The 16144-nt window shown below is 56.0% G+C and overlaps 5 protein-coding genes across 5 annotated transcripts; 2 read left to right on the top strand and 3 right to left on the bottom strand.

Moving 5' to 3' along the window:
* Positions 1-3063: 3063 nt before the first annotated feature.
* On the bottom strand, positions 3064-3537 carry IUM83_09989 (Acidic elicitin A1; the record flags this gene model as incomplete). Its single annotated transcript, XM_067934467.1, has 1 exon — positions 3064-3537. One exon carries the CDS (start codon positions 3535-3537, stop codon positions 3064-3066), a length of 474 nt encoding a protein of 157 aa, XP_067793391.1.
* A 2396-nt stretch (positions 3538-5933) lies between these two features.
* On the top strand, positions 5934-6620 carry IUM83_09988 (putative carbohydrate-binding protein; the record flags this gene model as incomplete). Its single annotated transcript, XM_067934466.1, has 1 exon — positions 5934-6620. The coding sequence occupies one exon, from the start codon at positions 5934-5936 to the stop codon at positions 6618-6620; it is 687 nt and encodes a 228-aa protein (XP_067793390.1).
* A 1184-nt stretch (positions 6621-7804) lies between these two features.
* IUM83_09987 (necrosis inducing-like protein NPP1 type) lies at positions 7805-8512 on the top strand (the record flags this gene model as incomplete). Its single annotated transcript, XM_067934465.1, has 1 exon — positions 7805-8512. The coding sequence occupies one exon, from the start codon at positions 7805-7807 to the stop codon at positions 8510-8512; it is 708 nt and encodes a 235-aa protein (XP_067793385.1).
* A 1968-nt stretch (positions 8513-10480) lies between these two features.
* On the bottom strand, positions 10481-11188 carry IUM83_09986 (necrosis inducing-like protein NPP1 type; the record flags this gene model as incomplete). The annotated part of the gene is made up of 1 exon (XM_067934464.1): positions 10481-11188. The coding sequence occupies one exon, from the start codon at positions 11186-11188 to the stop codon at positions 10481-10483; it is 708 nt and encodes a 235-aa protein (XP_067793384.1).
* Positions 11189-13002: 1814 nt separating this feature from the next.
* On the bottom strand, positions 13003-13716 carry IUM83_09985 (Necrosis inducing-like protein NPP1 type; the record flags this gene model as incomplete). Its single annotated transcript, XM_067934463.1, has 2 exons — positions 13003-13300; positions 13673-13716. The coding sequence occupies 2 exons, from the start codon at positions 13714-13716 to the stop codon at positions 13003-13005; spliced, it is 342 nt and encodes a 113-aa protein (XP_067793383.1).
* Between the last annotated feature and the right edge of the window lie 2428 nt (positions 13717-16144).

Below are 16144 nucleotides of genomic sequence, written 5' to 3'. Positions count from 1 at the left end.
AACCTCTTCCGGGTCGGGCTTCACGCCAGTCGTGAAAACGTATCCGGAGTCAGAGGAGCATTGATCGATGTACTGGTCCGTGAGCAGGCTGGAGAGCGTTGAAATTGCACATGAAGCCGCAGAGATTGACTGGACCAGCGCGGCAGCCACCGCTCCGATGAGAATGAGCCTCATCTTCAGACGGAGACGTGCTGTAGCCACCGACGGCTGCTTGTTACAGCGCCAGGAAATTGGCAAGTGATGAGCACGAAACCTTCAAGAAGAAACAAGTAGGCGGTGCACTCGCTCGCTGGGAAGACGAGGCTAGAACAACGGACGAAACAATTCGAGCGGGGTGGCGAACAGAAGCAAGAAACATGAGGCTCGACGTGGCTGGTGTCGTCGGAAGGCAACACTCAACGCAAACGGAGAGCTCGCTTCAAGTCTAGACACAAATCCGTTCGGTTGCGCTGCAACTTGCAGTGCTTCAAGAGTGTCATAGTATGTGATGCGCTTTGCATAGATAAGCTGACTGCAAAGGCGGGTGGCATTGCTGCGGCAAGCGAGTTGCAGCTTGACCTAGTGTTTGAAACCCCCACGAGCTTCACTGGCCCAGCAACAGCCAGGATCAGATCGTACAGTCTGGTGTTCGTGTCAAGCTTGGTGACCTTTCGACACCACGTTATCGTGTGCGCCCATCTCACTGGCTGGTTGAAGCTCGCTTAACCCTTTTAACAGTGTTCACGAACAGAAGTTGGGATAGCACCGTGCTCGGAGGTTCAACACTCGCCGCAGGAACGAGTGCGACGCTGGACCAGCTTTGTTAGACTTGCTCAACCTGAGAAGCAGTCTGGATCGCCTGCGTGACGCGGCACCGCAGCTTGCAGTGCTTGCCGACGCGGTCTGGTCCCAGCCCATAGTAACGATTATGTAAAACGAGCATCGCTGCTGAGCAGGGTCACAAAAAAGGTGGGTCAGACACTTACCGGAGTCACAACAGGTCGGGATCACAGCCACTTACTCGCATAGGCAGTCATTATCCCCAGCCGCTGAGTCGCACTGGACACGACGAGTCTCGGCTCAGCCTGCGGCCGCGCCATCGGACATCACTACACTGTTTTTGATCTTCATCCGAACATGGCCCTTGGTGACCGAGATTCGACCCGAGTCGGTCGTGAACGTGTCATTCTGCGGGAAATCGTCCGGTCCGGCGATCAGCGCTTCAATGTGGAGAGAGAGTGGACCATTTTTTCGGTGACTCCCACGGCGGAAATCTTGGATATTATCTGGATAATATCAAGTAGACACAAAATTACTGTGCGCCAGATTCGCTGTTCACGTCGTTTCCGCTTTGACACCGAGCTTCAACCTGTTGAAGACCATCTAGGCATGGTTGCACCGGCGGTCTGAATCAGATTCTGATCGAGGGGCTTACCCGAACTTGTCGAGGCCCGGACATTGTTGGTGACTCGGTTGCGTCAGTGGTCTTCGGCTGGGACCTCCATTTGGAAGCTATACCTCGACTGTCATGGCTGACGTGGCGAGTGCCTTGTGCAGACACCAACTACTTAACCCGAAGCCAAACATTATTGTGTAGCTACCCGGAGATGCAATTGCCACACCAGTTGTCGTGCAGGATCCGGTATTACTTTAGCATGGCTCTCCAGAGCTATTTCGCTGTTCAAGTAACGCGATCTACGGACTCAAGCACACGTGCTAGTATTTCACCGTAATTGAGCAAGAATTGGGTGTAGCAAAATGCCACAATGTATTCTCTGATGAAGTTACTACAGCCAATACAGCGAGCTAATTACTTGTTTGGTAGCTAGCTACATGTACGCACTGAAGTACCTTGGAAAATCTTGACGCAAAGGTGAATTGGACGTGGTGATATCTCGCCCGTAGCGAGGTCTCTGAGAGTCGAGCCAAGTTGAACTCTTAATAGCCTCGGGATGCTTAGCACGACGTAGCAACGCTGGTAGTCGAGGTCGAGGTCGACGTCGAGCTGCTAGCCGTTGTCGCAGTAGGAGCTGTCGTGGCAGTGGTGCTGCTGCTTGCAGATGTCGTCGATGTCGGGGCTGTAGTTGCCGTCGACGTGCTGCTCGTGGTCGAGCCCGAGGAAGACGAGGGGCAGTGCGCAGGCACGTAGTCCACCAAGTCGGCCAGCAGCAGGATGTTGTCGCCCACGGGGATGACGCACTCGGACAGATCCATGGCCTTCACGTCCGCGAGCAGGTTCTGGCAGGCCGTCGACGCGCACATGAGGTCGATCGTGGCCTGGTCCGGGATACTGGCGGCTGTGAACACGTAGCCCGAGTCGGTGGCGCATTGGTCGATGTACTGGTCCGTCAGCAGCGCCGAGAGCACCGACGAGGAGCAGTCCGCGTACGAGCCGCTGGTGCTGGCAGCGGAGACGGTCGACACGATGGCGGCGAAGGCAACGGCGAAAGACTTCATCTTGGAGGTGGGTAGTGGTGGGGTGAGGAGGCGGATTTGTCGCTGAAGAGGCAAATTGAAAAGTGAATATCGGACTGCGCGGCCATGCTTGATCGCAGGAGTAGCAGGAAGAGCACGGGGCCACCTCTTGTCACTGCGGGCGGACCTCTTCGATTTCCGGCGACGTGCAGATCCGCTGAAGCGATCAGCTCGAGCCGAAATGTCAGGATCGCACCGGAGCTGCCAAGTGCGACGGGCAGATTGCCTGTCCCCGTTGACGCCTTCAACGTCGTGGCCGCTCCCGACAGATCTTTGACCTACTTGACGCACCGAGCGAAACCTACTGAATCCCTTGGTCATGGCCAGGTCAAGAGGGCGCTCTTTGCGGTGTTCGACCTCGTGATCCTCGCATCGTATCCTTATACAAAAACCAAGTAGAAGCAGAATTTGCCAACATTTTTGGTGATTCACGAATGTAGTGCATTCTGTAGGATTAACGTGCTCGCTCATGATAGTCGAACTGGGTCTTCCTGATAAAATGACTACAACACGGAAGCCTACAGCCTTCATAACGGGGGCGAGGCGAAGATGAGGTTCAAAAACCGGCAAGGTACTCGGCTGTTGCGAGTCGATCCGGGCGGGGAGCGCTTAGCAAGCGGTGGGGGTCGCCTTGGTCGGAGCAGCGGTAGCCGGGGTCGATCCGCCCGTCGATGGGGCCGCCGTCGTGACTGCCGGCGAGCTCGTCGACGCGGGGGCCTTGGTCGCAGCGGGAGCTTCCGTGGTGGTGCTCGGCGCTGCCGTCGACGGGCAGTGGGCCGGCACGTAGTCCACCAGGTCTCCGAGCAGGTTGATGTTGTCACCGACGGGCAGCGTGCACTCCGTCAGGTGCATGGCCTGAGCGTCAGCGAGCAGGCCCTTGCAGGCGGTGGAGGCGCACATCTTGTCGATCGTCGCCTGGTTGGGCTTGCTGGCCGCCGTGAAGACGTAGCCCGAGTCCGACGAGCACTGGTCGATGTACTTGTCCGTGAGGAGTGCCGAAAGTACGGCGCTCGAGCAGGTGGCGGCGGAGGCCTGGGACGTGAGGACGGCGATGGCGGCAACGGCGGCAACGAAAGACTTCATCCTGGAGTACGAGGTGGAGTGGGAGCTTGAAGCTTGGCTTGGATTTGTCGCTTGAAAGGCAAATTGAATAGTGAACGGATCTGTCTGGAGCGGATTCGATCGGGCGGGAGTGGTCAACCCACTAAGACCCTCACGCTGTTCGACTGCAACCGAGACCGGCTCAGCAGCGAGGCATCCCCCTCGGCGGGCACTCGGCACAGTAGAAGGGCAGCGAAATCCGGCGGCCAAAGGGAAAGCTTGACCGTGTGCCGAAGAGGGTTGCGCATTGGCGCGACAGTTGACGCGAGCGGGCAAAGCTTTTCCGACGAGAACTTGCCGTGCAGTTGCAGTGCAACTAGCGTGCCCTCGTTGAAGTGGCCGAGGGAGCCGGAGGTCATTCAGCGGGAAGTGACAACCGTGGGACCCGTGTCAGCCGTTCAATGCCGCACCGGCACAGCTCTGACCGTGACTCTCAGCACTGTACACCAACAGCAAAGCGTGCGTCAGAATTCAGCCGTGCTCTCGGCTTTGAGGCCATCGGCGCATGTACTGCCTTGGGCAACGATGGTCAGTTTAGCGCCAGGCCGCCATACAGACGCCAACCGGGCATGAGAAGCCAAAGCAGCCATGAACGTGAGTCACCGTACGAGAATGTGCAAGCCCAAAGGTGTGGCGGGAAAAGCTCGACACGTTTCCCCCTGCAAACTTTGCAAAACTTGACGTGTCATATAGTTGCCTTCAACGTTGATACAAACGTAGCCCGTCCATTCGAGACAATCAAATCAAGACGACAGAAAATCGGATTTTCCGTGGATATTTTTCGAACACCGGGATAAGTTATCCCGTGCCAGTCATGCCGTTTTCGTTCCAGCGGCTTGCCTCGCTGCCACTGCGGATAAGCCTACAGCAGCAGGAGTAGGCGACTGCAGCGATGTACATGTATTGCTCTACACGATGGGGCCCCCGCTGTCTGATCTGCACCAGCGCATACAGTATTGTCAGGCAGAGTGTGCCATTGGGTTCTCACGTGACGCGAGGACGCCTTTGCTGGTGTTGGCAACACTGTTGCATCGTGCCGCCGTTGCACCAATGCGAGCTGTAGATTCTACAGCGTAGAGACCTGGGCAGATCTGTTCTGTACAGACTGTACATGTACCAGCGGCGAAAGGTGTACATGTGCGGCTACATTTCAGCGCACGCCCGACGAGCGCGGGTTGGATCAGCGTTGATTGAGACCGCTATTAGCCGAGTCACGTCGATTGCGGCGCGTTTTCGCCGGGTACGAAGAATGCGATACACGCGAGGCGTGAAGCCTGTCGTGGGAAAATTGTTCAAGGAAATTCGCCGCCTGCAACTGCGGTGGCTCACGGGACAAGAGCTCTGGGGCTGCAGTGAAGTCTACCCGCGCTGCGAGCAAGCTACTAGGCTTCCTGCTCGCAGAGGAGAGGGCCTAGCGGCCAGCAAGTCTTTTCGCGAGTGCCAGCGCGAGTCGGGTGTCCTCGGCCTCGCGCCCAGGCCTCACGCAGCGGCAGGCATTTCGCCAAGTGGCGGCCGCCGCAGTTTCCGTCGAGGCGGAGCAGGCCGAGGGCGCGGCGCAGTTGCACGCGCGGACGCAGCGATCCCGACAGAGCACGGCGCGCGTGGCAGACGTCGTGCAAGTCACTTTGAAAAATCTATTGGGTATCCTGGCCCGTCTGCATCGTTGACAGATGGACCCGTCTATGTCGTTTTTTGGATGCGGAGGTCGGCTCTCTGTCCACCGAGACAACTGTGCAGGCCAGAGCAGTATCGCCCAGGTCGCGAGGGAACCAGGTGAGCGCTTGAGTCTGGGGCTGCACCTCACCTGCGGGCCGCCACTTTCGAATTTGCCGTCGTACCTGACACCAAGCTTGCGCCGCGCTCAGTCCTCAGCAGCGCTCACTTTTCGCAGCTCGCCCTGCTCGACTTCGAAAAGTATGAAGACCTTCGTCGCACTCGTGTGCGCCGCCGTGGCCGTATCCGCCGCGGCAGCGCTGGAAGACCTGCCAGTGTCGCTGTGCCGCGACGCCACGTACAACTCGCCCGCCTCGCGCGGAGCCATGTGCTCAGGCGCGGGCACGTCCCCGGCCGGCACGGCTTGCCCGCTGAAGGGCGACGTGGCCATCGCTGACTGCCACGACTACCTGCCCTCCTGGAACGGCAGTACCTGCGTCGCGCCCGAGGACGCTGAGTGCACCATCGTCAACGGCGACACCTGGGGCTGCGTACTGCCCTCCGTCGGCTGCGGCACCGCCAGCACCCCGTGCCCAGTGACGTCGCTACCGGATACTCCTTGCCCAGTGACGTCCCTGCCGGACACCCCATGCCCGGTTACTTCGCTGCCGGACACCCCATGCCCGGTTACTTCGCTGCCGGACACCCCGTGCCCAGTGACGAGCTTGCCGGACACTCCCTGCCCCGTGACATCGCTGCCTGAAACGACGGCGACGCCTTGCCCAGTGACGTCGCTGCCGGACACGCCGTGCCCGGTTACATCGTTGCCGGACACTCCCTGCCCCGTGACATCGCTGCCTGAAGCGACGGCGACGCCTTGCCCAGTGACGTCGCTGCCGGACACTCCCTGCCCCGTGACATCGCTGCCTGAAACAACGGCGACGCCTTGCCCGGTCACTTCGCTTCCCGAGACGACGGCGACACCCTGCCCGGTGACTTCCCTTCCGGACACTGAAGCTCCGACGACCACACCTTGCCCCGTGACTTCGCTACCTGAAACGGAGGCGCCAACCCCGTGCCCCGTCACATCGCTGCCCGAAACGGAGGCGCCAACTCCGTGCCCTGTGACTTCGCTGCCCGAGACCAGTTCTCCTGCGACGATGGCGCCGTGCCCAGTCACGTCGCTGCCCGAAACGTCGGCTCCGACCTCGACTCCTGCTGCCACGACGCCTTGCCCCGTCACCTCGCTGCCGGAGACTTCGACTCCGGCTTCGACAACTCCCTGCCCTGCGACGTCGCTTCCCGACACGACGGAGCCCGCCGCCACTACTCCGTGCCCGACGTCGGTGACGTCGCTGCCGGAAACGACGCCCGCCGCCACGACTCCGTGCCCTATCACGGCCAAGCCGTAGGCTGCGGCTCCTTATAAGACGTCGAACCTCCTCTCCTCCGCACGTGGTCATATTCAGCAGGCGCCGACCGACCTGGCACTCGCTCCCGTCCCCAGTAATCAGAGTTGAAATACAACTTGGATACGCATATTTTGGTGTGCTATTTACCCACAGAGCAGCGTTTCAAGCCCAAGTAGCAACAGTGTCGAGGCATGAACACGATGAGCATTATATCCTTTCCTTTTTCTCGTTTTCGCCGCAGTGCTTTCGGTGCATGCACCTTGGATTCAGGCGCAAATTTCCTCTGTCTGAGCTTTGCCTATCATTTTGTGACATGCAAAGGTACATCGGATACCGTGGTCCACGGTCCGTGGACACCGTGGTGTCAAATGCAGTTTCTACTGCCTCGTTGTGCTACCAGAGACTTGCAGGATTCGAGCTACAGTACGAAGGACTTGCACGATTCGATCTAGGAAGGACTTACACGCTGTGAGCTACGCAGGACTCGGAGGCTGCTATTAGAAGTGTATCATGCACCCGGTCGCCGGGTACACGTGTACATGTATGGTGGTGCCATCATCTGTATGAATATGGTTGTGCAGTACATCGAATTGACGGAGACGACTGATGGGCGATCGCCACCTGAGTTTTGCTGCCAGCGAATCGCTGGGCAGACAGCGAGGACCAGGCATTACATGTAACGTTACTTCACCGTGTATGGTTAGTGTCCGTTCGACAGAAACAGGGTTGGCGCACCAAGACACTGCTCGTGAGGTGATCGAGCGGGAGCCATTACGTCGCCGACACAGGATGTGGGTATGGCCATTACAATAGCGTCTCGTGAATGTACTCGTGCGTGAGCGACGTATCACGGTCATGCAAAAGCGGAGCCCGTGGTAGCGCACAATCCAAAACCTTTCTGGGATGATGCTTCATGGCTCGAACTCCACTTCAAAGAGTGAACCAAGCTCCAGGCGACGATATGGTGCGAATCGAAGCTAATGTTTGACGCTGGAAGTCTCGCTCCTTGTCTGTCTTCCGAACTCCTTGTGATCCCGTATCGCTAGCCACATCTTCGTGAGCGTTGGCTATCGCTCTAGTCGCGGGAGCACTTCCGCCGTTCATACCCCAATCTGCTACGGCAGCAACACCCACCCACACCAAGCCACGCAAGCCAAACCTCGTCTACTGTAGCAATAGCTGCGATGAACCTTCGCGCCATTGTTGCCACCACTGCCAGCGCACTTGCATACGCGAGTGGAGCGGTCATTGACCACGACGCAGTCGTTCCTTTCGCCCAACCGACCCCCACCACGACGCTGCAGACGCTCGCGGTCAAGTTCAAGCCTCAGATCTACATCGCCAACGGATGCCACCCATACCCGGCCGTCGACGAAGACGGGAACACCAGCGGCGGCCTCAAGCCTACCGGTAGCGAGAGCTCGGGTTGCACCGGATCAAGCCTCGGCAGTCAAATCTACGGCCGCGCCGTGGAGTACGAGGGTGTTTACGCCTTCATGTACTCCTGGTACATGCCCAAGGATGAAACTCTACCTGGGCTCGGCCACCGCCACGACTGGGAAAACTGCGTCGTGTGGCTCAACTCGCTCGACGACCCGAGCATCGTGGCGCTCTCGGCCTCGTATCACAGCACCTATCTGTACTATTACCCCCCTGACTCGGACTACCTGGACGGCAACAGCGCCAAGATCGAGTACTCGACGAGCTGGGTCATCCTAGACCACTCACTATCGGCTACGTCGACGGCTGGAGAGACGCAGGACTTGATCATGTGGGATCAATTGACCGACGCAGCTCGTACGGCGCTAGAAGACACGGACTTTGGTGACGCCAATGTGCCTTTCAAGGACGCTAATTTTGAATCGAAGCTCGCCAACGCGTACTATGCGTGAATTTGCCGAGGTTGAGAAGTTAGCAAGTTGTTTTAGCATCGATGAATATGAATGCAAACTTTCCACTACATTGGGGGTTCAACAACGTTTCATTAATGGGAGCTTATGCAATGACCATCAGCTCAGTCCGATAAGGGACGGGGAGAGGCGGGTCTTCGTTGCTTGCTTGTTGGTCTGAAGACAAAGTGAGGGAAAACGCCACGCGTCCATCGGCCCCCATGTACCGGTATGCACCGGTATACCGGAAGCACAATTCTGAAGTGGAAAACACAATTCCCTGGCTCTGCCATGGAATACAGCATTTATGTTTGAGAAAACAAAGCTTTTCGAGTGAGAGCTGCATCTGTCAACAATCAAAGCGGAAATCATGTAAATAGTGGCAGCGTCATTCTGGTCAAAAACACGGGTAGGCACGAGCAATATAGGACCAGGCAGTTTCAGCCCTCATCCAACAGCTAATGATCAGCTTCACTGCAGCACCTAAAATCTAGATCTGGGTTAGATCGCGTCATTTCGATCCTGGACGTCGAGGGGCACGATGTAGTGGCGGCTTATACGAACTGTTACGACTCGTATAAGCCGTATAATACGACCACAATGCAGCGCTCATGGATACCACATGGGATTTTAGGCAGCACGCAGTCAGTACGATGACTCATGCGGTTACTGCACATGTTGAATGCATTGAGGCATATGCGTTTCCATATAGCAAGAACGAAGTCCACATAAGGTGTGCTTCTCTCCATTCTGTACAATAATGCAGCATTATTAAGCTCCACGATGCCGTATCCGGATATGCACGAATAAAACGACACAGTCGGAAACGCCAACTTGAAGACCAAGTCCTCACGGGGGAGAGCAAATCCAAAAGTCGATCCTTAGTAATTTCTCCGTACGGCACAGAATACATATCACGCTTACGGCTTAACGTGGCTTTGGATGCGCTGTAAACCAGTGCGGCGATTTGCGTTGTGCTCTCGAACTGACTTCCAGCGCTTCGTTGCGCACACACCACTGCTGAATGGTACCGAAATTCCTCTCACGAGAGATGAAGGCCAGACCCATATTCATCGCGATCCTTCTTGCCGTACTCGCCTCGCAGACCGATGCGGGTGCTGTCATCAGCCACGACCAAGTGGCCCCGTTCGCGCAACCCGAGCCCGTCACGATCTCTGAGAAGGCTGCTGTCAAGTTCAAACCCCAACTGCATGTTTCCAATGGATGCCACCCGTACCCTGCCGTGAACGAAGCAGGCGACACCGGTGGTGGTCTCTCGAACACCGGAGCACCTAGCGGCAAATGTAAGGGTTCAGGCCTCGGTTCGCAGGTGTACGGACGCTCGGGCTGGCACAATAACGTTTGGGCCATCATGTACGCGTGGTACTTCCCGAAAGACATGGCATCCTTCTACCTGGGCCACCGCCACGACTGGGAGCACGCTGTCATTTGGATCAACAACCCGGCTGTGGCAGAACCGAAGATTCTAGGTGTTTCAGTTTCGTCACATGCCGGCTACGCGAAGACCACGACCCTCGCAGAAGGCTCACTGAACGGCACAAGTGTGCTTCTGAACTATGAGAGTACGTGGCCGATGGACCACGAACTGAGATTCACGACGAAGGGAGGCGAGTACCAGGCGCTGATCATGTGGACCCAGTTGACGGATAAGGCCCGGGAATCCTTGAGCTCGACAGATTTCGGGAGTGCATTAATGCCGATGACGGACTTCTGGTTCTCTGGAAAGCTGGACAAGGCGTGGCCGTTTTAGAGGCCTCAGTGGTGACAAGATTGATTTAACTGTGCGAAATGGATGACGTTTCTCCTTCAAAGATCCATTTTCCGTGACGGCAATAATTGAAGCAATTGGGTTTGAGCTTTTTTTTTTTTTTTAACTTTTTTTGTTAGTGAAGAAATAATAACAACACAAACCACGATATGGACCAGCGCTCGCTTGATCGGTTCATCAATTTAGGCGTAGTAAGCTTTTGCCACTTTCGTTGCGAAGTTCGCCTCCTTGAAAGGCACGTTCGCGCTTCCAAAGTCGGTGTCCTCCAGCGCCGTACGAGCTGCGTCGGTCAATTGATCCCACATGATCAAGTCCTGCGTCTCTCCAGCCGTCGACGTAGCCGATAGTGAGTGGTCTAGGATGACCCAGCTCGTCGAGTACTCGATCTTGGCGCTGTTGCCGTCCAGGTAGTCCGAGTCAGGGGGGTAATAGTACAGATAGGTGCTGTGATACGAGGCCGAGAGCGCCACGATGCTCGGGTCGTCGAGCGAGTTGAGCCACACGACGCAGTTTTCCCAGTCGTGGCGGTGGCCTTGTCCGTCTAACGTCTCGTCCTTGGGCATGTACCAGGAGTACATGAAGGCGTACACGCCTTCATACTCCACAGCACGGCCGTAGATCTGGCTGCCGTAACCGGACCCCTTGCACCCCGCACTCTGAGACCCCGTCGGCTTCAAACCGCCACTTGTGTTACCGTCTTCGTCGACAGCAGGGTACGGGTGGCATCCGTTGTTGATGTAGATCTGCGGCTTGAACTTGACGGCGACGGTCTGGATGGTGGTGTTCGGCGTGGGCTGCGGGAATGGAACGACGGCGTCATGGGCGATCACCGCAGCGTCGACACCGACGAGAGCGGTGAATGCAGCAGCAGCGACAGCTCGAAGGTTCATGGTCGGATGAGTTAGAGAGGACTGCGGAAGACGCGGCAAAAGCGATAGTGATAATGAAAATGAGCTCTATGGCAACCGCAGCAGCTCCTTGGTCTCCCCTGTGGCAGGTTCTGCTGCGTGGTGTTCGATGCCAGCCATATCGTTCACGTGGCGGTCGGGAATGACGGGGTGGTGTGACCGTGCAGTTGCCGCAGCTGTTGAAGCTCGCACCCGCCAAAGACCGGGCGTAAGATGATAAGGATGGCACCGAAAGGTTATAGCTTTCACTGCGACTAGCGGATCCCATTGCCAGAATGCACTTTTGGGCACGTATGCGCTTTCGGTTCGCAATGACCAAGCTTGCCACCTAGCCTCTCTGCACATCTTAACACTACTGATCCTATCCTATTGCGACGCGCAGCAACGCCGCAGCGCGGTTGGCATCTTGTCAGCTCCAACGATGAATCGCGACGGGTTCCGCTGCCCCGCGTACAGATTCATTTCACCTAGGATTTGCTCGTCGTTTGTACGCTTGACGTCTGCTGTTGTGTAGACCTCGGTGCCACTGAAGGAAGCACCAAAGACGTGTCATCAGCAGCCTGACGAAGTTGTAACGTGGTGTGCTCGCTGGATACACATTCACTTCCACGAATTTACCTACGTCTGCATCAACTACAGTGGAACCAGTCACGGTTCAATGCGTTACTTCCTCTCTGAGAGTCTCTCAAGACGATCTTGACTCAAGATTCTTGAGAGACTCGTGATCTTGACGATCAGGACACGACTAGCGAACAAGATTCAAAATGCATCAACAACCTGCTACCTGTTGTCCGAGCGTTCATCCTAGACTGGCCCAGGATTCCTGGGCACAGGAAGCCAGAAAGTTTCTTAGGCGTAGTAGGCGTTGCCGAGCTTCGTCTTGAAGTTGGCTTCCTTGAACGGCACGTTCGCACTACCGAAGTCCGTGTCTTCCAGGGCTGTATGCGCGGCGTCCCACATGATCAGGGCGTCTCACCGGCAGTGGAAGTAGGAATGGTCGATCACCCCGTAGCTCGATGAATACTCGATCTTGGAGCTGTCACCATCGAAGTAGCTCGAGCTGGGTGGGTAGTACTCGTTGTAGCCACTGTGCGCCGAAGCCGAGAGTGCCACAACATTCTGGCTGTCCAACGAGTCGAGCCAAACAACACACGCCTCCCAGTCATGGAGGTGGCCAAGTCCGGGCAGTGTTTCGTCCTTGGGCATGTAGCACGAGTACGTGGATGCATGCACTCCTTCGCATTCGACGGCTCGGCCGGACACTTGGCTGCCGTAGCCAGATCCCTTGCAGCCCGCACTCTCGGACCCAGAGGGGGCGAGCGGCTCGCCTAGTGTTGTCATCCTCATCGATGGCGGGGTACGGGTGACACCCGTTGTTGATGTAGATCTGGGACTTGAACTTGAGAGCGACATTTTGGAGCGTTGTCGTCGGTGTAGGCTGCACGAATGGAACCACGGCGTCGTGGTCGATAACAGCAGCACGGGTGTCAACGAGAGAGACGAGTCCAGCGAAAGTGACGGTGCGGAGGTTTGAGAGTTATCGTGGCCCACGGAGCAAGTTTGAGGATGGCTTGCCAGCTCTAGCGAGCGAACAAGGAGGTCAGGCCTGACAAGAGCCACAACTACATGCCCAGTCGTAGGAGGGTCATCGTGCAAGCATATCGTGCAGAATCAATTGCACTTGGGCGCCGTTGCTGAATGCGTCAGTAGCGTTGTGTTCGCTGACAGTAGGGAGGGAAAAGAACAGCAAAACTTTTCATTGATTCGAACAGAACAACGTATCTCGAGCCAATCCTTTAGGCGTAGTAGGCGTTGCCCAGCTTCGTCTGGAAATTGGCTTCCTTGAATGGCACGTTGGCGCTGCCGAAGTCCGTGTTCTCCAGCGCTGTACGCGCGGCGTCCGTGAGCTGGTCCCACATGATCAGAGGCTGCGTCTCACCGGCAGTCGAAGTGGCCGACAACGAGTGGTCGATAACAACATAGCTTGAGGAGTAGTCGATCTTGGCGCTGTTGCCGCTGAAGTAGGAGGAGCTCGGCGGGTAGTACTTGTTGTATCCGCTGTGCGCCGAAGCAGACAGCGCGACGATCTTCGGGCTGGAAGCAGTAATGTCGTCGACCCAAACAACGCACGCCTCCCAGTCATGGCGGTGGCCCAACCCGGTCAAGGTTTCATCTTTGGGCATGTACCATGAATACATGAAGGCGTACACTCCTTGGTACTTGACCGCGCGGCCGTAGACTTGGGTGCCGTAGCCGGAGCCCTTGCATCCGGCGCTCTCGCTTCCCGTGGGGTTTAAGCCGCCGCTCGTGTTGCCGTCCTTATCCACTGCAGGGTACGGGTGGCAGCCGTTGCTGATGTGAATTTGGGGCTTGTACTTGACGGCCGCTTGTTGAAGGGCGGTCGTCGGTGTCGGCTGGGCGAACGGAACGACCTGGTCATGGTCGATAACACTGGCGTTCACGTACGCGAACGACGCGAGAGCAGCGGCGAGAGCGGATCGAAGATTCATGACAGGATTGAAGTGCTTGCTATTTGCAGGACGGAGCGATTTCGGGAGTGAGCATGGCAACGGAGCACTAAACTCGAGAGTCAAGGCAGCATAGTTCATGCAGCCACCTTGGCGGCAGGTCTTGTTGTGGAGGTAAGCAAGAAAAGGCGTCATGCGGTCGGTCTGCTCCGTTCATGATGGACGAACAGAGTGATCGCAGTTGTAGGTGAGCCGTAGAACAGATCCTTGTGAGCCGAACAGTAAAAGAGGCGTCGCGTTGCTGACTGTTGCCGTCGAGTTTCCCGCCTGGATAGGCGCGGGCGAGATTCAAGTGACAGCTCATCACGATGGCCACGTTGAAGCGTTTAGCATAAGACGATATATTGATGTGCACTTGGTTTTAGACTAAAACTTTTAATACACTGCAAGTTGAAGATGGCTATCCAAATCCACCAAACTTACTTGTACCATGCATTCGCAAGCTTGGTCTCAAAGTTGGCGTCCTTGAATGGCACGTTGGCGTCACCAAAATCCGTGTTCTCGAGTGCCGTCCGAGCAGCGTCGGTCAACTGGTCCCACATGATCAGATCCTGAGTCTCGCCCGTGTCCGAAGTCATGCGGAACGCGTGGTTGATTAGCAACACACTGTAGTAGTCGATCTTGGCGCTGTTGCCGTCCAGATAGTTCGAACTGGGCGGGTAGTAGGTGGCGTAGCCACTGTGAGACGATGTGGAGACCGCAAGGATCTCGGGGCTGGTCACCGAGGGGTTATTCAACCAGACCACGACGTGCTCCCAGTCATGGCGGTGGCCAAAGCCTGACGCCGGCGAGTCCTTGGGGAAGTACCAAGAGTACATGATGGCCCAGACGCCGTTGTACCAGGTCGAGCGCCCGTAAATCTGGCTGCCGTAGCTAGAGCCTTTGCAGCCGGCGCTGGACGACCCCGTTGGGTTGAGACCTCCGCTGGTGTTGCCGTCTGCGTCGACAGCGGGGTACGGGTGGCATCCATTCGTAATGTGAAGTTGCGGCTTGAAGTTAACCGCGGCAGTTTGAGAAATGGAGGTCGGCGTAGGCTGCGCGAACGGCACGACCTGGTCGTGGTCGATGACGGCACCTTGCACGGCGAAGAGGGAGGCCAGAGTGGCGACGATGTGCTGTCGGAGATTCATAGCGCAGAGTCGGCGCCTTGTAGCGAGGCTGCTTGGCTTGGCGAAAATTGCAAAGTGAGCTCGAAGAGGGTGACCAAGATGCCGCACGGACACCATCGTTTTTAATCAGTATAAGCATCGGTCAGTTCAAGAACGGAAGAGGCATTTGCACGTGAATCTGGTCTCTAGGGCGATGTGTTGAGCATCTTGGTGACACGAGGCTGAAATGGACACTGCTACATGTGTGGACCAGGTATACCCATCAGCACAGCAGTGTACTGCGTCACTAGGTGGGTGCTACATTTCATCTTGTCTGTCGAACAATGCTGCTTGATAGTGTTAGCAGCTCTCTTCGAGAAGAGGTATTGTACGAACTGAAGAAGCTATATAGATCGGATTAACGTCAATTCCCTGTGAAACGCAGCAAAGATGTAACACTTGAGCTGCTAGGCGCTACGCTATAGCTTAGAATGAGAATGAAGGGCTGTGGTCTTCGAAAGCATGTCCAACACGCCCAGTCTAGTTTCAATCTCGTTTTTTTTTTCAGCGGTGTGATGCCGTCCAGCAGGCAACTTACAATTAGCGAGCGGGTGCTCTCAGAAGCACGTAGGAACTATCAGCAAAAACGACAAAGTTGCCCTTCTAGACCGAGTTTGTCTGGTAGTCTGCTTTGAATTCTGTAAGCTTGTGTAAGGCCTATCCTTTTCGATGACGGCAAATTCCAAAGGAAGCTTGCCACGGCCTATCCTTGGGTGAGTTCGCGATTGTTCAGAAGTACATCCTAATCCCGTACTACGTTGCGTAGCAGAAATATCTCACTATATGCCGACGATGGAGTGGGCGTACCGGTATACGATCCAGAACCTAAAAGCCTGCCCTGCCTGATAATTAAAGTCCCCTCGAGCTATGTTTTTTATTTTTACAAATTCCTATCGCGGTTTTCAAAATGTTCGCCGCCGTATTTTTTAAAATATGGATCCTATGTGTCTCGCAAGGCAATGAAGAGCTGAAACTCCACTTTTCCAACTCGTGTTAGGGTTGTGATGACGGTCAGGAAAGTCTGTAAATGCTACCTAAGTGGCAACGATGTACCTCGATTAAAAGTGTATTGAGGACCCCAATATACTTTCAACGACACCAATTTGGGGTCGTTGACTTTTACAGCCCGACAAACATAGCAGCTATTGCTGATCCATGTTTCTCTTGAACGTTAACGTAGCAGTGCTCGTGGGGGAAGATGAGCCTGACTACGTGAACACAGCCCACCTCATCATGGTTAACGCTAGTGGAAGTGATAATTT

This window comes from Phytophthora cinnamomi, assembly GCF_018691715.1.
Source record: "Phytophthora cinnamomi strain GKB4 chromosome Unknown Contig29, whole genome shotgun sequence".
NCBI classification, from domain to species: Eukaryota; Oomycota; class Peronosporomycetes; order Peronosporales; family Peronosporaceae; genus Phytophthora; species Phytophthora cinnamomi.
The sequence above is the reverse complement of the archived record's forward strand: the minus strand, read 5'-3'. Positions and strand labels throughout refer to the sequence as shown.